General features: G+C 40.6%; 1 protein-coding gene across 2 annotated transcripts in view; it reads left to right on the top strand.

The window, feature by feature from the left end:
• Window positions 1-9,970, top strand: part of chrnb1l (cholinergic receptor, nicotinic, beta 1 (muscle) like) — a 118,138-nt gene extending 108,168 nt beyond the window's left edge. For both annotated transcript variants that reach the window (XM_034676561.1, XM_034676557.1), the window contains exons 10-11: window positions 9,212-9,350; window positions 9,560-9,970. In XM_034676561.1, the coding sequence (XP_034532452.1) occupies window positions 9,212-9,350; window positions 9,560-9,700 (280 nt within the window). In that variant the 3' untranslated portion in view covers window positions 9,701-9,970. The remainder of the gene's footprint in view (window positions 1-9,211; window positions 9,351-9,559) is intronic.
• The last annotated feature ends 7,917 nt before the right edge of the window (window positions 9,971-17,887 follow it).

Raw genomic sequence — 17,887 nt, 5'->3', positions numbered from 1 at the left:
GTCCTGTCATCACTGCCAGTGCAGCCACTAACAACAACAACTGCATGCAACCTGACGGGATCGAAAGTTCACACTAATTCATTCAGGCTGGCAGTGGAGCTTTTTAACAACTACTTTCTCTCGTTAGGTCATAATCATGTTTTCAGTGAAAACAGAGGTTTACTGTTAAAGCACTGAGTCCTCAGTTTAAGACAAGTGACCAGCAGTGGTGGGTGGTGTGAGGAAAGGTCAAAGGCACTAGCTCTGCACCTCACAGATAGTAAAGTTATCACAGGCTGAGTTCAAAGAGCATGGTTCAACCAAGCTTAAAAAGATCCCTTTAATGACTCCTAGTGCTTCATCACTTTTTCCAGCATGTAACCTTTCAGTCTTTCTTTGAATGGACTGTGTTTATACAGCGCTCTCGTCTCCTGACCACTCAAAGAGCTTTTACATTACATATCACATTCACCCATTCACACCACATTCATACACTGATGGCAGACGCTGCTACGCAAAGAGCCAAACACTTTTTACCAATCCCATTCACACACAGCTGGCACAACTATAGTTAGCTGGTCCAAGCCTGATCCAGCTCTATTAGTTATGCTGCTATAAGCTTAGACTGCCGGGGGAACTGGTGCACTGAGACACTGGGATCTTATCTCACCCCCTTCCCCCAACCCCCTCATCACTTACTTTAACTCTGCCTGTCCCATTAAAGTTACTAACCATAGACTTTTCTGGAGTCCCTGAGCTCCCTTGTCTCGTAGGTTCATCGTTATCAGTTTCAATTCTGGCGGAATACTATCCATCTCATCACTATCATTGCTCCCTCTCTCTCTTCATCTCCCTCTATCCCTCTCTCCAACACGGTCTCAGCAGATGTGTGTCTAACATGAGTCTGGTCCTGCTGGAGGTTTCTGCCTGTTAAAGGTGACATATCATTCTTTTTTCATCAATATATATTGGTCTAAGAGGTCCCCAAAACATGTCTTAAAGTTTATGCTAAAAAAAACACTTTGAAATCAGATTTTGGTCTGCCTGTAAACCCCTCTTCTTCAGTCCTCCTCAGAACACTCTGTTTTCCCTCTGGCCACGCCCCCTCAGGAAGTGGATGTGCCCTCGGCTCTCCAGCACGTTGATCTAATGTTTACATGTTGGCTGAATATACACGGCTGCTCACAGACCCGCGTTACTTCAACCCTCTGAATCTGATCCAGAATCTGATCCTGATGGAGAGGCGCCTGCAGCAGGACCTTTCTGAACCATTGGTCACAGATTTAGTGTTTCTTGTTGTTTTATTTATCAGTATGTAGACGTGTGTCTTAGTACACAGCTACGAACATGTAGCTATGTGGTTATGCTAACTAGCGCTAGCACTTATCCATGATAAATAAAAATCATCCACTAGATCTTCAAATCTGCAGACGTGGGGAGTAAAACCGACCTCTGCAAGAAAGGCAGCGGGACCTTTCTGAAGGATTGGTCACAGATTTTGTGTTTCCTGTTGTTTTATTTGTCAGTATGTAGACGTGTGTCTTGGTATACAGCTACAGCTACGACATGTAGCTATGCTAACTAGCACTAGCACTTATCCATGATAAATAAAAATCATCCACTAGATCTTCAAATCTGCAGACGTGGGGAGTAAAACCGACCTTTGTGTTTATTAAGACAGCCTACAACTAGCATGCCTCCCTCCTAAGCTCCTTGTTAGCACACACGTGTGCAGGGAATGAAAAACGGAGGAGGAGTTGAGTTGTATTTTATACAGTCTATGGGCTGAACAAGCTCCGAGCTCTGACTTCCTTACAGACTGGATGTCGTTGTGACGTATGAAAAACACTGAAGTCTGAAACGGCTCGTTTCACACACATTTACAGAAAGGTGGAGAAATCAGAACAGGGGCAGAATGGATTTTTTTCATTCTCGGGGGGTTTGTAGACATGCCAGGGAAACATATTTCAGATAGAAAACCATTAAAAAGTCGATTTTGCATGATATGTCACCTGTTAAAGGCAGTTTGTCCTTGCCACTGTAACTTGCTAAATGCTGCAAAGTGCTCTGCTCATGGTGGATTAAGATCAGATCAGACTGAGTCCTGTCTGTAAGATGGGACTGGATCTTATCCTGTCTTGGTGTTGGGTCTCTGTTCATAATTTGACAGAGAGTTGTCTAGACCTGCTCTGTTTGGAAAGAGTCTTGAGATAACGTTTGTTGGGATTTGGCGCTATACAAATAAAGAATGATTGATTGATTGAATCGTCAGCGGGAGCCATATTGGAAATGTTGAACTCAACAGGCTTTGAGCCTCCTAGCCAACAGCTACAGTGTTCCCGCCTGTCAATCAAGTCAGCTGTGCCTCTTGTAAACTCTTAATCTTAATATCCTCGAAATTGCTGCTTTAGATAAAGAAGTGAGCGATTCAGACTACACTTGTTTCTTGTACCATGTTTATTTCTGCTGTAAAGATCAGCTTCTTTGAATGGGTGTGTTTGAGGGTTTCCGGTACCTCCAAAGCCAGCCTCAAGTGGACACTCGAGGAACTGCAGTTTTTAACACTTCCGCATTGGCTTCAGTTCTAGTTAGCGGAGATTGCCGCTTGTGTAGAGCATCCTTTGTTCAACTAATGAGAAAATAAATAGGGATGTATGAGTTAATCAATACAAGCACAAGAAAAAAATGTGAATGTGCAAATTAAGAAGGAAGTGCTCAAATAAGAGAACACAAGTTAGAGTAAATCAACTGAGGGATTTTTAAATGATCAAGTGCAGTTTTTAGTGTTTCAACTAGTAGTTCATGTTGTCCTTTGAGATGTTCTGAAGCAGAAAATTCCAAATCCTTTAAACTAGTTACTCTTTTTCTACAACATGTCATCCACCAGTCAGGCAATGGTTTGATTCCCAGCTTAAAGTGTCCTTGAGCTGTAATCTGAATGAACAAAGAGCTGATTTCATGTGAAATCTCTCTAAGCTGTTTGTTGGATTGGTTTACAAAAGTTGGTATGATGGTGTTGCAGCCCGGGGATGATTTAACACAAGCTTAGACTTAGTAACAAGAAGGAATCATGCCGTTATTTTTCCTCACATTATAGTACGACCTTCCTCTCTTGAAGTTATTCCTCAGATATGTTTTCACATCATGTATTCATGAGCTGCTGCAGAGTTATTCACACAGGCATGAAGGCACTCCAAGAACGCTGTTAATAAGATTCTGCCCGTATGTTTTGCTTCATGGAACAGCTGTGTGAGGGAAAGAATGAAGGGGTCAGAGGTCACAGCATCATATAAATGTTGACCCAGCGTTGTGTCAATGTCACCCTGTCAGTGTTGGGAGTATGTTGCTGTTGTCACTCAGCGTTCAGCTGCAGAGAGGGGCCCGACGTATAGCTCTGCCTGTCAGTGATTAGAGGATACACACAAGGACAAAGTGTTTGTTATGAAGTGACAACACTGACATCTTCCTTTGTAATGGATGACCTACAGCGGACAGCTAATGTCAGAGCTGGTTTTGTTTCTGCAGAGGTGAATCATGCTGTGCTGCTGACTTCTGACATGTTCAACATCAATCTGAGCTCAGGGAGAATTCATGGAGACTGCTGCTGGAGGTTTTCCTTCTTACTGTTTCAACAAGTTAAAATTTCAAGAGAGACATCCCCAATTAAACAAGAGATGTTTATTGATATATAACATTTGAAGAATGTATCATCTGTTTGCCCATATTTACTTTTCTCTGCATTTAAATGGCAAAAATTTCTATTTATAGACTCTGAAAAAAAAGCTGGATCTGAAAGCATCAGAAGGCAAATTGAATTCTTTGTAGGCGTGTAACAGCACATTTCAGTTCAGTTTGATACGCTCTCTGTAAGTAAGAGAAAGAAAGGACCACATCAAATTTATTTTCCTTTATTTGGAACTTAAAGAACTTTTACACATTAACTAAAGTGGGAAATTGCCAGTTCAGGCTTGTATGCTTGGTCAGATAATAATAATAATTGAAGCCGCAAGCGGCGATGAACAGGCCCTCGCACACCCGCGGCCGCCGCCTACGCGAGCCGCCGCCACATGTAAACCGGCGGCTGATATTTGCCACAACACCATGCAAAAGCTAGATCTGAGAGTCTATACCGCCTTGGGTGTTGCAAATGTTCCAAGTTTCTGGCAGATTGCCAAGAACACCTCCAAACTTTCCAGATGTGCAGCTTGACTCATCACAACAGATTTTTGCTGCTGGATCTCCTTCCTTGCTGTTTAAAATAGTTCTGCAGGGCTTGTTTCTCCTTTGCATTTTGATGCCCCGCCTCAACACATGCCACGCCCACAATTTTTGTCTGAACAGAATTCCTTTAACACTAATTTAATCGTCAATATGTCTGCTATAGAATGTGCCTTGTTTGGACTGAATCTGAGAAAAACTCTAGGAGGAGCTCTCAAAAGTATGCACCCTTATTTGGGCGTCATTCTTTACATTCAAAGCTGTATGTGCATTTTGATGCCCCGCTTCAACACATGCCACGCTTCAACACATGCCACGCCCACAATTTTTGTCTGAACAGAATTCCTTTATCACTAATTTAATCGTCAATATGTCGGCTATAGAATGTGCCTTGTTTGGACTGAATCGGAGAAAAACTCTAGGAGGAGCTCTCAAAAGTATGCACCCTTATTTTGGCCCCGTTTTTCACATTCAAAGCTGTATGTGCGTTTGATGCCCCGCCTCAACGCATGCCACGCCCACAATTTTTATCTGACCAAAATTTGTTCTGATAATTTTTTTTCGTCAAGGTGTCTTCTATAGGTTGCCCTTGGTTTGGAGTGAATCGGAGAAAAGCTCTTAAGGCCAATAGTGTTTGTATGCACCCTTATTTTGACGCCATTTTTCATGTTCAAAGCTAGGTGGCGCTCTTCCTGTTGAGTTTGGGATATGGGTGCAAAAGGCTTTTTTTGTGCGTCCTGATGCCATGAATATGCTTAAAATTTTTCAAGCATGTAGCTCAAAATAACCCCTATGGGGAGGGGTTTTTGAAAACTGTAGGGGGCGCTAGTGAGCACATTTTTTCGACTTTTTTTGCGAAACCCATAAAATGTCGCAATTTTTCCCAGCACTGACGAGTGTGTTGGATGAGGTGAAATTAGGTGCATTTTAAAGTCACAAAAATCAATTTTCCAACGTTTTTTTTTTATGCCCCGCCCCAAAGTCTGCCACGCCCACATCTTTCGTCTGAACGGAATGCCTTTACTTTGTATTAATTGTCAATGGGTTTACTATAGAATGTGACTAGTTTGGACTGAATCGAAGAAAAGCTCTAGGAGAAATTAGCAAAAGTATGCACCCTTGCACAGACCCATTTTGGCCCAATTTTGCATGTTCAAAGCTAGGTGGCGTTCTTCCTGTTGAGTTTTAAATATGGGTGCCACTGACTTTTTTGTGCGTCCGGATGCCATAAATATGTGTAAAATTTTTCATGCATGTAGCTCAAAAAACGATGAGTAGGGTGTTATTTTTACCTCTAGGGGGCGCTATCTATAATAACTTGCAATTTTTACCAGGCCCAATGAGTGTGCAAAAATACTCGCGCTTTCATTAACGTTCAGGGGTCCAAAACTGCAATCTCCTATAATATGAAACCCTTAGGGTTACAATAGGGCCTTCGCCACCATCGGTGCTCGGGCCCTAATAATAATAATAAAGTTTATTTATAAAGCACTTATCAAAACAGACGTTGCAAAGTGCTTAACATCATAAAAACCCACAATAAAGAGAACAAAGCAAGGGGGGGGGGTATGGGCTTGCAAGACAATTTAAGAGGAAAAACTAAAAGAGAAACTCCTAAAAGCAATTAAAACAATTAAAATCAGTAAAACAAATAAAATCAGTAAAACAATAAAACGATCAGTGAATAAAAAATAGATTAAAAATAAATGTAGCATCTTGGATAAAACAATATTACATGTTTTCAGCTGTGATTTAAAAGAAGATACTGATGCAGCTCTCCTGAGATCCTCAGGCAGGTCGTTCCACAGTCAAGGAGCCTGCACAGTAAACGCTCGCTCACCCTTAGACTTCAGCTTTGTGACGGGAACTTTAAGGAGGTTCCTGCCTGAGGATCTGAGGCTGCGCCCGGGCTGGTAGGGTGACAGCAGATCACATATATATTTGGGGGCCAGGCCGTGAAGTGCTTTAAAAGTGAGAAGTAAAACCTTAAAGTCTATTCTAAAAGCAACGGGCAGCCAGTGTAGGGTCATTAAAACAGGAGTAATGTGCTCTCTCTTCTTGGTTTTAGTTAAAAGTCTTGCTGCTGAATTTTGTACCAGTTGTAATCTATTGAGAGATTTTTGTGTTAAACCTGTTAAAAGCCCATTACAATAATCTAGTCTAGAAGAAATAAAAGCATGAATAATGGTCTGGGTGTCATTAAAAGTGAGCATGGATCTGATACAGGCAATATTTCTAAGGTGATAAAAGCAAGACTGGATGGTTTTATTAATATGTCTGTCAAAGGATAAGCTGCTATCAAAGGTCACTCTGAGGTTTCTGACATGTGTTTTTACATTATGTGAGAGGGAACCAAGGGAGGACTGGAGGGGAGGGTGCATGTTTTCTGGACCAATAATGAGTATTTCTGTGTTTTTCTGAGTTGAGTTTCAGGAAGTTTGATGATGTCTTTTTTTTTTTTCTACATTTTAAATTAAACATATATATATATTTTTAATAATATAAAAAGATATATAATAAAATAGATCAAAAATAGAATCATGCAGGATCTGTGAATCAGCGGTTCTCAACCTTTTTGAGTCGCGACCCCCAATTTAACATGCACTGGTGTCCACGACCCCCCCCCACCCCCCTCACGCGCACAGGTCAATTCATACAAATTTAGTTGATACAATGCATTTTGAAAAAGTAATGAAGCACAAAGCAACTCGAACAGCTCCCTGACTGAAATTCTGTAATATAATATTAGATATATTTTTCGAAAATTATTTGGCGACCCCCAGAAATCATCTCGCGACCCCCATTGGGGTCGGGACCCCAGGGTTGAGAATGGCTGCTGTAAATAACCTCCTCTAAATGCAGGCAGATTTTCATTTGCTGAGTACATTTCAGAGGTTTCACTCCTCTCCAGCCTTGGGGAAGGTTTCTACAGGAAACATATAGTGCTGGATGTGGATATGGTGGTATATACTGTAGATATGCATTGCTCTGTTGCGGTCTCTGTCTTGTGGAAGGTTGTTGTGAATGTCTGTACATGTGCTGCCTCACTTTAGAAAAGTGAAGGAAAGAAGGAAATAAAATAATAAGTGTATTAAAGGGGCCAAAATATAAGTTTTGATGCAGTTCTTCTTGAAAAATGACGAAGAAATAATCAAATATTAAAACACACATGTTTGTTGATGAAAATAATTGTTACAGTGATGCATCATTTGAGTTATGAAAGAAAAATGTATGTTATTTTTATTTTGTATCAGCTTACTTTTTTATTTAAAGAGGGCTTGTTTTTGTGTTGTTTGTTCTGTTTTCTTTTGTTTAAATGTTTATGAATTTGTCTGTTTTTGTTTCATGTGTTTGTTTGTTTGTTTGTTTGTTATTGTGTATTTGTGTACAATGGAAAAGCTAAATAAAACAAAATATAAAGACAATATATATACAGATGTGCTCATAAGTATACATACCCTGGCAGAATTTAAGATTTCTTGGGTAGTTTCTGTTGTCTTTATGATAGAAAAAGAGTAAACACAGTTGTTTGATAAAAATTTTGCTTCACCCAACCACTAACCATGAGTGAATTTTTTTTTCTCTTACCACTCATATTCTCTGAAAAATGGCCCAAAAAAAATTCACAAATTCTTCCAGGGTATGTAAACTTATGAGCACTACTGTATATATACAGGGTTCACACGCGTCCTGGAAAACCTGGAAAACCTGGAAAACCTGGAAAACATTTGACCAGTTTTCCAGCACTGGAAAACACCTGGAAAATGGGAGAAAAAGTAAAATGTCCTGAAAAATCACATATAGTCCTGGAAAATGATTCCAACATGACTGCGTGCGACCTGACGAGGTTAAAAAAACACATCCCCATTCAACATTTGTGGCCATTTTTGTCATTCAGTTCTATTTAGGTCAATTTATGCACTGATCCTCTGATTATTATTAGTATTTATTCATTTCAGTAAGGCAGCTTCCAGAGTCCTTTGCAGGCTCTTTTGTTTTTTACTTAGCTCATTTTATATTTATAGAGAAAAGAGAAAGCTGACATGAGAGTTGCCCATCATTGTTACTTGGTTGCACTAATAAAGTGAAGTGCTTTACATCTGTGGTTGAATTATTCTGTAATCAATTTGCCATAATTTTTAAGTATGTAAGAGATGATTTCATGGATAGTCATAGACTGCATGTCTTCAATGTAGACTTCCACTGAGAGGAACTTATTAGACTATTTAGGAACTAAATTAGGAACTAAATTTAGACTGTCATACCAGCTTGATCATCACTGAAAATGTCCTGGAAATGTCCTGGAAAATGATCTCTGGAAAAGAGTGGGAACCCTGTATATATATTAGAGGTTTATTCACCTCATAACAGTAAATATTTATACCAGAACAGTTATCTATTAATAAATAACTCTGCTGAATTTTTGCTGCTTTGTTGGTGTAGCTGCAGCCTCTCTCTCCTGCTGTCTGCAGGTGCTCCACACACATATACACATATGCACACAAACTCACAAACAGGAACTGTTTACACTGGACGTCAAGCTACTGCAAGGGTTTTAGGGATTAAGACTCTATGACAGGGTGACTAGCTGAAGGCTCATTTGAGTTTTGTTTTCTATGAACCCACTAGAGTCTTGATCTGTACTTTCTCCTACATTGGACAGAGTGCACTCTCCTTTTTGAAACCCTGTGTTGCTGCTGTTCTCGGCCCTGTAAAAGCAGTGCTCAGCTGATGAGCTTATTGACCCAGGCGAGATGAATGTGTGAATTTACTTTCAGTAGGAATTCACCTGAGTGAGAATCTTCAGTGATCTCGAGATACTTCTTCCATAATCTCATGAGAGTTTCTCAGGATTTCGAGAAAGTTACTCAGGATCCTGAGAACCTAAAAAAATGTCCCCCCTTGTCTCTTCTGGGACTCTGTACCGTCCTGATTTGCTGTCAGACAAACATCTCCACACATGAAAAAGAGTGTAATGTCTCTGTTGAAACACCCTCTCCTTGTTGTTTTCAAGGTGTGAGAGCACAGTGCAGCTCCAGCGGCTCCCGGACTCTGACAGCTTCTGTCTGATCCTCCCTCCCAACCTGAAGTCAGCCATCGGTGCCGTGACATACATGGCCGAGCAGCTGAAGAAGCAAGACACGGATGACACGGTGAGAAATGTGCACGACACGACTCGACACACTCTGCCAGGCAGCTTGTTCTTCAGTGTGTCTGCAGCTCCTGAGCACAGCCTGTTCCTAACACGCCCCGGGATGTTCACGTGTCATTGCTTACATACAGCACACCGCTGACTCAGGACTCACATCCAGTGCTTTTGTGTGAATGTGTGTGTTTGTTTTTGTGTGTGCTTTCCCTCCAGATGACAGGAGATTGGCAGTTCATCGCCCTTGTGGTGGACCGACTCTTCCTCTGGTTGTTTGTCATCATCACCACCCTGGGCACCCTGGCCATGTTCTTGGATGCTAGTTTAAACCACACACCCGATAACCCCTTCCCATAGGAGATAAAACACACACACACACACACACACACACACACACACTTACACACAGGCACACAACTGCAGCTTGAAACATTATCTTGTCGTCACTTTTTCTTATTAATGTTTTCCAAAATCACTTTTCAAACTTTCCATAAAACAAACTAACAACATTTCCTCTTCCTGCTGTTAGACGTGAACCGGTCTGAAACACAGATAGCATGATTACAGGACTCACGTGTAGATCTGTAGAAGACACATCTCTGATAAATGTCTAAATCAAGTACTGAATACTTTGTCACTTTTGTTATTTGAGTGGTAAATCCTGAAATATAAGATCCTCATCTGTTTCATTGAAAGTAAATTCCTCCATCAAAATGCTGCAAACATACAGAAAACACATTGTTTGTGTTGACTTTGTTGTCCTCTGGAGCACCACACACTGATCCCATGTGATGACGGTAATGTTACCTTTTGGACAGCAGAGGGCAGTCATGTAACGTACATTAGATCCAGTAGACTTCCACCTCTGTTAGTACTGAAACTAACAAATATACAACATTATTCTAACTGGATGTTAGTTTTTCTTTGATATGTGACTGTAGTATCACAATACTTGTTTGTAAATAAGATTTTAAATCAATATGATTCAGAGATCCACTGCTGAAAGTCATGCATTGAATATGTTTGTGATTTCAGAAACAGTATCTGTAACATAGGGTGGGATTAAACAGGTTTCATGAATACAAAAGTTTAGAAACACCTTCTCATTCAAGGGTTTGTATTTATTGTAATGATTGTAAACACTGTAGATTAATACTGAAGACATCACAACTATGAAAGAACATATATGGAATTATTGAATGAACCAAAAAGTGTTAAACAAAGCAGAATCTGTTTTATATTTTAGATTCTGTAAAGTAGCCCCCTTTTTCCTTCATGACAGCTTTGCACACTCTTGGTATTCTCTCAGTCTGCTTCATGAAGTGGTCTCCTGGAATGGTTTCTAATTAACACTCCTGTTACATGTTGTGGGTCAAATTGACCCTTTTTAAAGTCTACTTTAAGCAATATATCAAACAGGCATTCCCCACACATTAATTATTCCACCTCTTCCCTTGTCGTCTGCTTGTCTTATATGTCTTTATTGTATTTATTTATTGTCTCTCTTGTAAAGCGTCTTTGAGTTCTTGAAAAGCGCTATATAAAACTTAGGTATTATTATTATATATGCCTTCCAAACCAGCTAAATGCAGCATAAAGATCTGGGCAGCATGTGACAGAAGTGGTGTCGTGTGTTAATTTATCAACATCACTTCATTCAAAAATTCAAAATGTAAAATAAAATAAACAAAAATCTATGTCATGTAAAACTATCAGATTGTATTTAGGGCTGTACATTAAAACAGTTTTAACATTAATTTTAAAGGTGACATATCATGCAAAATTGACTTTTTAATGGTTCTGTACCTGAAATATGTTTCCCTGGCATGTCTACAAACCCCCTGAGAATGAAAAAAATCCATTCTGCCCCTGTTCTGATTTCTCCACCTTTCTGTAAATGTGTGTGAAACGAGCCGTTTCAGACTTCCGTGTTTTTGTTACGTCACAACAATATCCGGTCTGTCACGGAGTCAGAGCTCGGAGTTTGTTCAGCCCATAGACTGTATAAAATAATACTGAATCCCTCCTCTGTTTTTCATTACCTGCACACGTGTGTGCTAACAAGGAGCTTAGGAGGGAAGCATGCTAGTTGTAGGCTGTCTTAATAAACACAAAGGTCGGTTTTACTCCCCACGTCTGCAGATTTGAAGATCTAGTGGATGATTTTTATTTATCATGGATAAGTGCTAGCGCTAATTGGCATAGCCACATAGCTACATGTTCATAGCTGTAGCTGTAGCTGTAGCTGTAGCTGTAGCTGTAGCTGTAGCTGTAGCTGTAGCTGTAGCTGTAGCTGTAGCTGTGTACCAAGACACACGTCGACATACTGACAAATAAAACAACAAGAAACACTAAATCTGTGACCAATCCTTCATAAAAGGTCCTGCTGCTGCCTTTCTGGCAGAGGTCGGTTTTACTCCCCACGTCTGCAGATTTGAAGATCTAGTGGGTGATTTTTATTTATCATGAATAAGTGCTAGCGCTAGTTAGCATAGCCACATAGCTACATGTCCCTTTTAATGAAAAACGATGAGTTCTCCTCATTGAACCATGATCTGTGAGAATTAAAGAACACCAATGGACCAAATCTTGATTTACATGATTAGTAATGGAGTTCAATATTAGATAAAAAAACAAACATTTTATTGGGATTTTTTGGGGTTTTGACACTTTTGGATAATTGTATATGCCCCGGGTGAAATTTACCCAGGAACATTATTGCTGTTCCAGAAAAACGAACATAACAGGAGGGTTACTATGATCCTTGTCAAGAGTTCATTTGTAGAATGACTTGCCTTCTTAATGTGTTTGAGACCATCAGTTGTGTTGTTCAGAGGTAGGGTTAGTACACAATGGATAGCCCTATTTGACTACTGTTGTAATCCAGATTATGGTAAAACCAGATTATTTCATAGTTTTGATGTCTTCAGTATTAATCTACAATGTTGAAAATAATTAAAATAAATAAAAACCATTGAATGAGAAGGTGTGTCCAAACTTTTGACTGGTAGTGTATATAATGACTGAGTTATCTTTATTTAGTTGACATGTACCCGGCGAGGCCTTTTCATCATAATCCACTCATGACAGTAATCTGTTTGATATCTTTGAATTATTTGACTATTAAAAAATTCTAGCTGGAAGATAATTTAGATTTTTTTATTACATACAAAGAGCAATGAGAAGTGTTACAACAAGACCGAACTAAAGCCATAGAGGTGAAAACAGAATCCTCTGACACAAAATGACCCGAAAGATACATAACACAGTGGCAATGAGATAAAAGATTAAAACACACACTGATATATGAAACAAAATCATTGAAGAGACAATGCAAAATAGTAAGACACAAAGCAGCAAAGCAAAAAAATCAAAGGGACATAAATGACAAGACAAGTGCTTTTTAAACAACTCAGAAGACCTGAAACAAAACAATGAGGCGTAAAACGACTTCAAAGAGACATAGATTCAAACAATGAGAGAAAACATATTCCTAGAGTAGTAATAATAATAATAAAGTTTATTTATATAGCACTTATCAAAACAGACGTTACAAAGTGCTTTACATCATAAAAACCACTAAGCATGGGGGGGAGCAAGACAATTAAAGAGGAACAGCTGAATAAAAGACAAACTAATAAAAGCAATTAAAACATGAATGTAGCATCGTGGGTAAAACAATATTCCAAGAAGGCTTTTCAATAAAATGTGTTTTCAGCTGTGATTTAAAAGAAGATTCTGATGCAGCTCGCCTCAGATCCTCAGGCAGGTCGTTCCACAGTCCTGGAGTCTGAACAGAAAACGTTCGCTCACCCTTAGATTTTAAAGGTGACATATCATGCAAAATTGACTTTTTAATGGTTCTTTACCTGAAATATGTTTCCCTGGCATGTCTACAGACCCCCCGAGAATGAAAAAAATCCATTCTGCCCCTGTTCTGATTTCTCCACCTTTCTGTAAATGTGTGTGAAACCAGCCGTTTCAGACTTCCGTGTTTTTGTTACGTAACAACAATATCCGGTCTGTAACAGAGTCAGAGCTCGGAGCTTGTTCAGCCCATAGACTGTATAAAATAATACTGAATCTCTCCTCCGTTTTTCATTACCTGCACAAATGTGTGCTAACAAGGAGCTTAGGAGGGAGGCATGCTAGTTGTAGGCTGTCTTAATAAACACAAAGGTCGGTTTTACTCCCCACGTCTGCAGATTTGAAGATCTAGTGGATGATTTTTATTTGTCATGGATAAGTGCTAGCGCTAATTAGCATAGCCACATAGCTATATGTTCATAGCTGTAGCTGTAGCTGAAGCTGTAGCTGTAGCTGTAGCTGTGTACCAAGACACACGTCGACATACTGACAAATAAAACAACAAGAAACACTAAATCTGCGACCAATCCTTCATAAAAGGTCCTGCTGCCTTTCTGGTAGAGGTCGGTTTTACTCCCCACGTCTGCAGATTTGAAGATCTAGTGGATGATTTTTATTTATCATGGATAAGTGCTAGCGCTAGTTAGCATAGCCACATAGCTACATGTTCGTAGCTGTGTACCAAGACACACGTCGACATACTGATAAATAAAACAACAAGAAACACTAAATCTGTGACCAATCCTTCAGAAAGGTCCTGCTACAGGCGCCTCTCCGTCAGGATCAGATTCAGAGGGTTGAAGTAACGCGATCTCTGAGCAGTCGTGTATATTCAGCCAACATGTAAACATTAGATCAACGTGCTGGAGAGCCGAGGCACATCCACTTCCTGAGGGGGCGTGGTCAGAGAGAAAACAGAGTGTTCTGATGAGGAATGAAGAAGAGGACTTTTCAGGCATGCCAAAATCTGATTTCAAAGTGTTTTTTTGAGCATAAACTTTAAAGACATGTTTTGGGGACCTCTTAGACCAATATATGTTGATGAAAAAAGCGTGATATGTCACCTTTAAGTTTGGGACAGGAACTTTAAGGAGGTTCCTGCCTGAGGATCTGAGGCTGCACCCAGTAAACCAAAAAAATGTTACTAAAAAACTCCAAAGAGTCAAAAAACAACAGGACATGACAAAACTTCAAAATGACATAAATAAAAGCAATGAGACAGAAAACAACTCATAAGAGACATAAACAAAAACTATGACGCAACTTCAAAGAGACGTCAATTCAAACAAGATAAAACTACTTCTAATAAGTAGAAAAACACAATAAGACACAAAACAACCACAAAGAAGTTCAATAATCCTGTATTTACTGTTACATGTCCTGCCTATTGACTATTCATCTCAACATAGTTGCAGGCTGTTTAAGAACTACCTGCAAATAATCAGCATTATGTAGATTATAAACCATGTCATATATATTTACTTTACAGTATTTACATTCATTGAAGTTGATGAATATCACTTTTTTAACATAAGAACTTAATAATGTTTCTCCTCTTCTTTTCTACGAGTGAAATATTTAAAAGTGTCTGAGCTCACGTCGATTGAAAAACCTGATGTGATATTAAAACGTGTCAGAGCAGCTCAGGGCTGCTGGGTAATGGGATCCCAGTACTGCTCAGTGATATGATGACACAAAGTGGGTGTATTTGGAGCAACTGTGACTCAGTGGTCGGGTCTCAGTTAGCATTGAGCAGTGAGTGAATGCATCTGAAAGGGATTAGTTATTACTGGTAAGCACTGGACAGAGCACCCTGTGCCCCGTATGAATGTGGTGTGAACGGATGACCGCAGCATGGAATGTAAAAGCATGTTGAGTGGCTGATATGACTGGAAAAAGTACAGCATGTTGACATAGTTACACCTTTTGACTCTGTGGCTGTGAGTGTGGAATCTTTGCACCGCACTGCCTCACATCTGATTACTTAAAGGTGCATTTCGACAGAGAGCTCCGGGGTCTTTTAGCCCCCAGAACTAGCATGAAGAGACTCAGCTGGCTCTGTTTTAGATGGTGCTATATTTCAATCAGGAGAGACACAATTTGAATATTAAGGTTATTTATTACAACTGAATGAATGATGGAACTTGACAGAAATCTTTGGCGTAAGGACTCTACGGGGATAATGTTATGAGCGTAGGATGCATGAATTTGGCAGCTGAAGAAATCCCCCTAGAGTCCAGACACTGGTGGTGGTTGAAGATCCAAGGAAATGAAGACTCGCAGAGACCAGGTGGAGATGGGAAGGTGGAGGGGTGCGCACCATCAATGCAAGAAGGAACTAGCAGGAGAGAGAGACACATTTAAAAAGACAGTAGAAAGTTGATAGGCTGACGATAAGGGCGCGCCACTGAGCTATTGGATGACGCCGCTGCTGATTAACCAATGACAGCTCCGGAGCATGAAGCTGGAAGCGGGTGAGCTATTGAATGAGGGAGAGGAGAGTTAAACAACTGCTGTGATGCTTTATAGTCTTCCTGTCTGAACTTTCACCAGAGCTACATTTCATCACAGATGGATTCACTGAATCAACACATGAGAGGAGATAAGAAGACGTTTCAACACGGCTTTAAAATCGTTTTGAACTCAAAAAGCCGTGGCAGAGATCGACCGGTGTTTTGGTTTAAACAGCGACCCTGTTAACTGGAGACTTTCAGCCGGATGCATCCCTCATAAACGTCTTTAGACGATCATTAAATATCTGATGAGGATATTTTGAAATCTTAATAAAAACTAAACTAGTTTGCATTCCCAGGAACTCCCTCTGTGTTTCAACAGCTGTGTAAACTCCACAAACACTGACACGTTCAGCTGAAGGTCTCCAGTTTACAGGGTCACTTTTAAAACCGTAACACCGGGAGAGACGCATTCACGGTGGGCTGAGAGAAGACTACTGTTACAAGCTGCTAAATCAAGAGAATCACAGCTTCTTCTTTTGAAAAGTACACACACATACAAAAAAGATAGAACAAATAAAAACTAATGAAAGAAAGAGAAATCAAGAGAATCACAGATGTGTGTGATGTTATTGTGGACGGAGGGAGGAATAAAAACACTGAGGTCAATCTACCAATCAGACACGTTCAGCATTGCAGGCCCTGCCCCCCGAAAGTCCCAGGACCTTTGAAAAGTACTAAACCCCTAGTAAGGGCTTTATAGGGGGGAGATTATCAACCCCTGAACAAAATTTAGACCCTGGGTCCACCGGTCGAAACACACGTAGTTCAGGGGTAAAGTCCCTGCGGTCTAGAAATGCTTTTATAGTACGGTTCATTCTACAGTTACACTGCAGCCTTTTTCATGCTCACTGATCTGCAGCTTGAAGCCACAGTCTGTGATTGTTTTCAAACTGTCCAAATATGTTTCCCCTCTGCCTGTTACTCTTTCCAAACTCCTCAAGGAAAAAAAACTCCTCTTTCTCATTGCCTGGGAGGGAAAATATGAGTCCACCAGAACAGGGACACAATCTGTTTGTCCTGTCCTGCTGCTGCGACACAAAAGCCGAGTCATGTTGCATAAGACTGAAGGTGATAGAGACAGAGGACATGTAGAGAAGGGCGCCATCCCCCTCATTTGCACACCCTGAGCTTTTCAGGGAAAAGCCGTGGGCCCAGCGTGTTTTATTGCTAATGCCTCAGTGACTTCCAAGGGCACTTAAAGGACCTCAATCATTGGATTTGCACTTCACTTGCTCACTTCAGATCCAGAGGAGGCCTCAGGAATGGGAGGGAGAGCCCCCAAGGGAATGTTATTAGAGTCCTTCTTTGGGCTGATTTAGATGTTTTCTTTTTCAGCTCCCATTGAGCGTTGGGCAACGGCTAAACCAGCGAGACGAATGTGTGTTTACGCTTTTAAAAAGTAGTAAACGGGAGAAGAGGAGAAAAAGCAGAGGGGGGAAAGAGCAATGTTCTTTTTGTTCTCTGCAGACCAGGTTTAGGGTGGAAACGGAGCCAAGAGGACATCAGATAAATCAGGTTTCCAGTGGCAACAGCACTGGTAGGCCTGAGACCGGCCCCTGATCGTCTGCATCTACCTCTCTTCACATAACCCGTCTCTTTGTCACACCTTCCTCACCTTCATACATTTGTTCGTTTACACATTTCCTTCATCTTTTTCCACCAACAACTCTTTCAACCCTCAGACCGCCTCCTCCTCCTCCTCCACACCTCCTCCTCCTCTTCATCAACCTCTGTATCAAAGTGAAACACATTCCTTGAGCTGTGGGGTCAGTCCTCCCCAGCAACAATGAGGCATTTGTTGGCCTCAACAGCTACGACTTGAAGCCCGGGTACAGTATAGGAGAAGAGTTATGGCGGGAGAAGACGTGGGTGAGAGCGGAGGGAGGAAAGGGCAGGAACGTGAGAAAAGGAAGGAACAGTTCAAGGATGGCGGTAGAGGAAAAGAGCCTGAATACTTTTAGAAAAGTTAATCTAGCCCGTAGCTGAGAACATTTTCATTAACCTGGCAGTGGGGATCACTTCCTCCAGGATTATGGGTTATTACTTCCTCTCCCTTTGCAGTGGCACCATTGTTTCTCCACAGTGTGAAGTCACAGACACTGCTGACCACTGATATGAACAATGCCTGCTATTGTCTGCTTGTTTTTGTCCATTCACTGCA

The sequence above is a fragment of the Notolabrus celidotus genome, chromosome 23 (genome assembly GCF_009762535.1).
Source record: "Notolabrus celidotus isolate fNotCel1 chromosome 23, fNotCel1.pri, whole genome shotgun sequence".
Taxonomy (NCBI): Eukaryota; Metazoa; Chordata; class Actinopteri; order Labriformes; family Labridae; genus Notolabrus; species Notolabrus celidotus.
This window is presented reverse-complemented; position numbering and strand designations above follow the sequence as displayed.